General features: G+C 47.6%; 1 protein-coding gene across 1 annotated transcript in view; it reads right to left on the bottom strand.

Moving 5' to 3' along the window:
• Positions 1–1293: 1293 nt before the first annotated feature.
• CLCN6 (chloride channel, voltage-sensitive 6) overlaps positions 1294–5347 on the bottom strand; it is a gene marked incomplete at its 5' end in the record, with an annotated part of 14091 nt that continues 10037 nt past the window's right edge. Inside the window, 5 exons of the mRNA XM_009071461.1 lie at positions 1294–1374; positions 2440–2565; positions 3228–3335; positions 4024–4180; positions 4846–5003. Coding sequence (XP_009069709.1) covers positions 1294–1374; positions 2440–2565; positions 3228–3335; positions 4024–4180; positions 4846–5003 — 630 coding nt within the window. The remainder of the gene's footprint in view (positions 1375–2439; positions 2566–3227; positions 3336–4023; positions 4181–4845; positions 5004–5347) is intronic.

Below are 5347 nucleotides of genomic sequence, written 5' to 3'. Positions count from 1 at the left end.
ACAATACAGGTGCTGGCCAGGATGGTACCTGCTAAAGCACTGAACTGGCTGTAACTGGCTGCTAAGTGCTGATTTTACAGATTGTTGCAGTCGGTAGCAAACATTATCCCAAGCACTTTTAGAGCACAGACAGGCTCACTTATCACCTGCAGCAGATCCTGCCTTAGTCACCAGCACCATGTATCCCTCCTGTATTTCAGCCTGAAGCTACAGCAGCTCCTCTCACAACAGAGAATTCAACCAAGCCCAGAGACTATTAGTTCTGTTTGCCTCCAGAAAGCAACACTTCTCCATGCTCTGAGGATAATGGGGTTCCCTGGTCTCTAACTCCAGCTGGAAAGGTGTCCCAAGCTCTCACTGTTCGACCAGTACAAGGACAAAGTGCCTACAAATGCCAAGAAATGCAGGAGGGTCAGGATAGTGACAAAGTGGAGTGCCACAAAGTGCCTAAAAGAGTCTCTTATAGGGAGATAATAGCAACAGCTAAGAGGAGAGAGATCTCCCTTCTCTGAGATGCTTTGCCAATGTGTTAAATATCTATAAACCCAAACATTAACTGGAATTTAACCATCTTGATTTGCTGAGCTGCTCTCTAAAAGTCATCTGCTGTCAAAAACATCCCAGTAGGGACATTTCCCCATGAAAAAAAGGAGAGAAAATAGGAACAAATGAAGCCAGAGTGGCAAAATACGCACAACTGGGAGTACTCACAGAGAGGTATATTTCCAAAAAGCTGGATTTTTTAAGACTGCTTTTGAGAAAAAACATCCTCCAGAGCAGCTATGGGATACCTGCAAACTTCAGTACCTCCTCTCAGCCTTGACAGCAACCCCCTTCTCACACAAATAAGGCAACAGTTGCAGGAACGAGGGAGGAAGAGGAAATCACACAGGAGGACAGGGAAAGATGCTGCAGTTCTCTGCACAGGACACAGTGGAGCTCGATGGTTCTTTTTTCCAACTCTTAAAAAAACCCTCCAAAACAGAATGGCAGAACATACAGTGTCAAGACAACATCTGATGGAAGGAGATAACTGGGGGACAGGGAAAGAAAACACCTGGATCAAGAGTGGTCCAACCAAGTGCCTGAGACCAACCACCAGCCCTGGGGGCTCAGGCAGCTCCTCTAACTCTCTGGCTAGCAAGATGTTTTCCAGTTCCCCAGGCTTGATATGCATGTGAGAAGCCAAACAGCGAGTTTGGGCCTTGAGGGGTCCCAGCAGAATGCGAGCGCGAGTGCAGGCTTGGAGGAGGGAGGAGGCCACACCGACAGTGGGGCAGGGGCACAGGGGCATCAGATGGTCTGGTAGTGTTGTCTAAGTCTTGCCTGCAGGAATTCATGGGTCAGGTTGTGCCGAGTGATTATCCCAACAATCTGAAAGGGAAAGAAAGGTAGAAGTCAGTTTGGGATGTGCCACTAAGAGACCTTCATGAAATATCATACAACATGGGATTGGACCATGAACATAAACATGATCCAATGGTTTTTGTACCATGACACCAAACCAATGCTCTGTTTTCTTTCCAGCCTCCCAAAAAGAGGAACCTGCAAGCAGCTCTTGACCAATGCTGAGTTAGAGTGGGTTCAAGTCTCCCCAAATCATCTCTCCCTCTCCCAGCACTTAGCCACAGGCAAGACACTGATTCACTACACCTGAACAGACAACTCAACCACTGCTGTCATGTCTTTAGCACTAGTTAATCCTGCCTAGGAAAGGAAATCCTGTCCATGTCAGACAGCATGTGGATGCAATTAAATCCTCTGGAAAGAGAAAACTGCAATTGGAAATAACCCAGCTGTCCTTTATGGATTCATTTGAGGCATTTCTGGTATTCTACATGACACGACTGCAGAGAGCTCCTATCACACACATTCTAGGGAGCTCTAGACTAAACCAGAGAAATAGTTGGGACTAGCTGAGTGGTGACTGCACACTGGCAGCTCACACAAGGGACCCTCTCCCAGCTTGCTGCAGACACAGCCAAACCACATGTCTCAGCTGATGAAACACCTCATTGATTTTACACATTGAAAGAGAGTTTAGAACTAAGCTGTTCTCTAGTACAGCAAGAGCATCTTGTACTGAACATGGAACCAGCCAACACCTCTTGTTCAACTCACAGGCTCTGCAAAGTAGCTGTCAGGAACCCCAAGAGGCATAAAAGCAGTGCTGCCTCACACAGACCAGTTCAGGCTCAAGGGACAGTTCCTCATTATGTTTACAGGAGGTTACTGACATCTACTGACTGTTCCTGAGCACTGTCAAAGAGACAAGGACAGGGAATCAAGCACAAACCATTCAAACACTCTGTTTGGCTGCTCTCATGAGTAGGAACAGAATGCAAGTTATTTTCAAGCAGAATAACCTCCAGTGGAAAACACTGCACACACACAGTGGCTTCCTGGCTCAGCTAAGCCAAGATGGAGATGAGGACTCACCTCTCCAACTGCATTCACAACTGGTAAGTGCCTGAGCCCCATCGTCCTGAACAGGTTGAAGACTTGTGACACATGAGTGTTTGGAGAGACAGTGAAGGGTGATGGGTTCATGTATGGAGTGACATCCTAAGAAAGAAAAACAATCATGTTATTTACAAAAGGCATTTTCACTATCTCTGGGAATCACCAAAAACCAATTCCTACGAGTCCTCCAAAGCACTTATCTCTGGACAGGGAGTTGGACTGTGAGCACCTCCTAGTTCTGCACTTATTAGAAATTATTGCAGGAACCTGAATTTGGACTGTGAGCACCTCCTAGTTCTGCACTAATTTGAAATTATTGCAGGAACCTGAATTTATCACAGTTTACTTCAACACTATAACCCATGATCTTAAGAGTCCAATGCTGCAGAAAGTGTCTGAGGAGGATAAATGCAGGTCCATGAAAATAAGAATGGATATTAAAGAAGCACTTTGGCTACACAGAACCTTCAGAGCATCAGCAGTTTCCTTCCAATCCCACTCAGGCAGAAGCCTAATCTGGAAGGAAGTTAAACTAAGCAGGCAGTGCCTTATTCTGGAAGTAAAGCACCTGTGGATGCTGTTACCTCACAGCAGGTGTGAGGATTGATTTCCACATGCAGAGAAGATTGAATGCATGAGGAGCACGGGATGGTGGTCACTGCACCCAAGGGTGGCCTTAAACATGCTCTCAGTACTTTTTAAGAACTTGGGACACCCCTAAATCTGTATCAGAAGACAGTGTCACACTGCAGTGCATATCTTACCACTATCATTCGAGGGTTGAGCAGTGTGAGGTCCAGGTCATGGATATCTGGGTAACGAGGGTAATCCTCTGACATCTCTGCGTGGGACAGACGAGGTTGACTTGCACTCTGCAATGGAAACAAATCCCCCTGAACCCATGTGTCACAATCCAGACAGCACAAGGGCTGCAAGGAGCACAGCAAGTGATGCTTCCCAGTCACTCCCTCAGATCTCCTTCTTCCCCTACATCCACACCCATGACTTCTGCAGAGGTTCTGTCAGCACCTCAGTGCACACCCAAACCTAGAGAGGCCTTTAGCTGCCAGATCTGCTCCCCAACCTCTGACAGATCTACACTGACACTGGAGGACAGCAGGAAATCAGCCCTGTGGGAGCTGGACCTCAGACACTGTTCTCAGGGACAGAGCTGACACTGTCCTGGCAGGACCTTGGCACACAGCAGTAAAACCCACAGGATACACTGCTGGCTGCTCTGTTTGTATTTAGTATCTGCCCTCCATTCTCCAGCTCTGCCAGGATGGCATCTTTATGCAACAAACAGGTTTGTTGGGTTATTTATTTTCACAACAGCTGTCTTCTTTTCCTGGGGATACTCAACAGAAAGTCAATTCCCTTTATCCTAAGAGCTGCAAAGGAGAATTCACACTACCTGTCTGCAGCTTTTAAAACACACATGCATTCCTCAAAGTGTAAAAACAGGTAAATTCTATTTGACAGCCCAGGACTATTGTGGCTAATTTGCCAGCTGAGAGGACAGGGATGTCTCTGTTGCAGTTCCTGGCTGGGAAGACTCACCGACTGACTCTCGGAGTAGCAAACTCCCCTGTCCAGGAGGGTGACCAGCTGTGAGCGCAGGATCAAGCCATGGAAGGTCAGGGGCCTGAAACGTTCCTCCATGGTCCACTCCTCACTGGGAGACTGGTCAGGGTACAGGTTGGGGTAGGGAGTGTACCTGTAAGGGATTTAACACCATGTGTTATAGGTGGCATGAACTCAAGGACAGCCACATACCCCAACTTCCCAAACAACAGCAATGTGAAACCTTCTGACTCTTGCTAGGGACAAACAAGTCTTTTCTCCACCAAACACAACAGCAGAGAGGGGCCAAGAGCCATTCTATGGGCAAAGTATGATACCAACAGCAGAATGGAGACACTCTCCTAACTCTCAATTTCAAATCACTCACTACTAATCCAACTTTCAGTGCCAAATTATGCAGATTCTAATAAAAGCTGAGGCACCTGGCAAAATGTCAGAGTCAGGATGCCACTCATGAGTCACAATCACTAACTTAGAACATGATTCACTAGGCTGGACTCCTGCTTGGAAGCACTGCAACACAAGCCTGGTGACAACCCAGTTACCAGAAAGGTGGTATCAGAGGTCATTAGCTGGGCTAAGTGAGCTTTGCACAGGCCTTAGGTTTTTGCAGACAAGGAGACACTTATTTCTACAAGTGTGAGCCCCAGCACTGGCTGCTGAGCCCTGACTTTAAACCATGGATAGCAGCACTGTTTCCTCTGACACATGGAATGACAGGGGCTGTGTGAAGCATTACAGCACCTCTCAACCTATGCAAACATCCTGTTTCCACGTTTGTGCCTACCATGATCTCACCTTCTCTCCAGCATCTGTTGCAGCAGATCCTCCTTTTCGGGAGGCTCCTCTGTTGCTATGTGCTCATCACACATGTTCCTCAGCTCACTGGAGGGGTAAGATTTCATGGACTGGCTACGCTTGCGTTGCTCTCCAGCCCGGGTGAGGATGCTGGATTTCTGCAGACAACACACAGTTTTCAGATACTCACTAAGCAGGTTAAAAGTTCTCCAATAGTGACTGTGAAAGAGTGACTACTCAGGCTGAGAGAGTTGGGGCTGCTCAACCTGGAGAACAGAAGGCTGTGTGGCTCAGCCTGGAGAAGAGAAGGCTGTGTGGCAACCTCAGAGTAACCTGCCAGGAGCTGAAGGGGCTCCAGGGAAGCTGCAGAGGGATTTGGTTAGGAATTGCAGTGACAGGACAAGGGGTAATGGGGAGAAATTAGGAGAGGGGAAATTTCGATGAGGTATTAGGAAGAAGTTTTTCCTGGGAGGGTGGTGAGGCACTGGCACAGGTTGCCCAG

Source organism: Acanthisitta chloris, unplaced genomic scaffold (genome assembly GCF_000695815.1).
Source record: "Acanthisitta chloris isolate BGI_N310 unplaced genomic scaffold, ASM69581v1 scaffold25513, whole genome shotgun sequence".
NCBI lineage: Eukaryota > Metazoa > Chordata > Aves > Passeriformes > Acanthisittidae > Acanthisitta > Acanthisitta chloris.
This window is presented reverse-complemented; position numbering and strand designations above follow the sequence as displayed.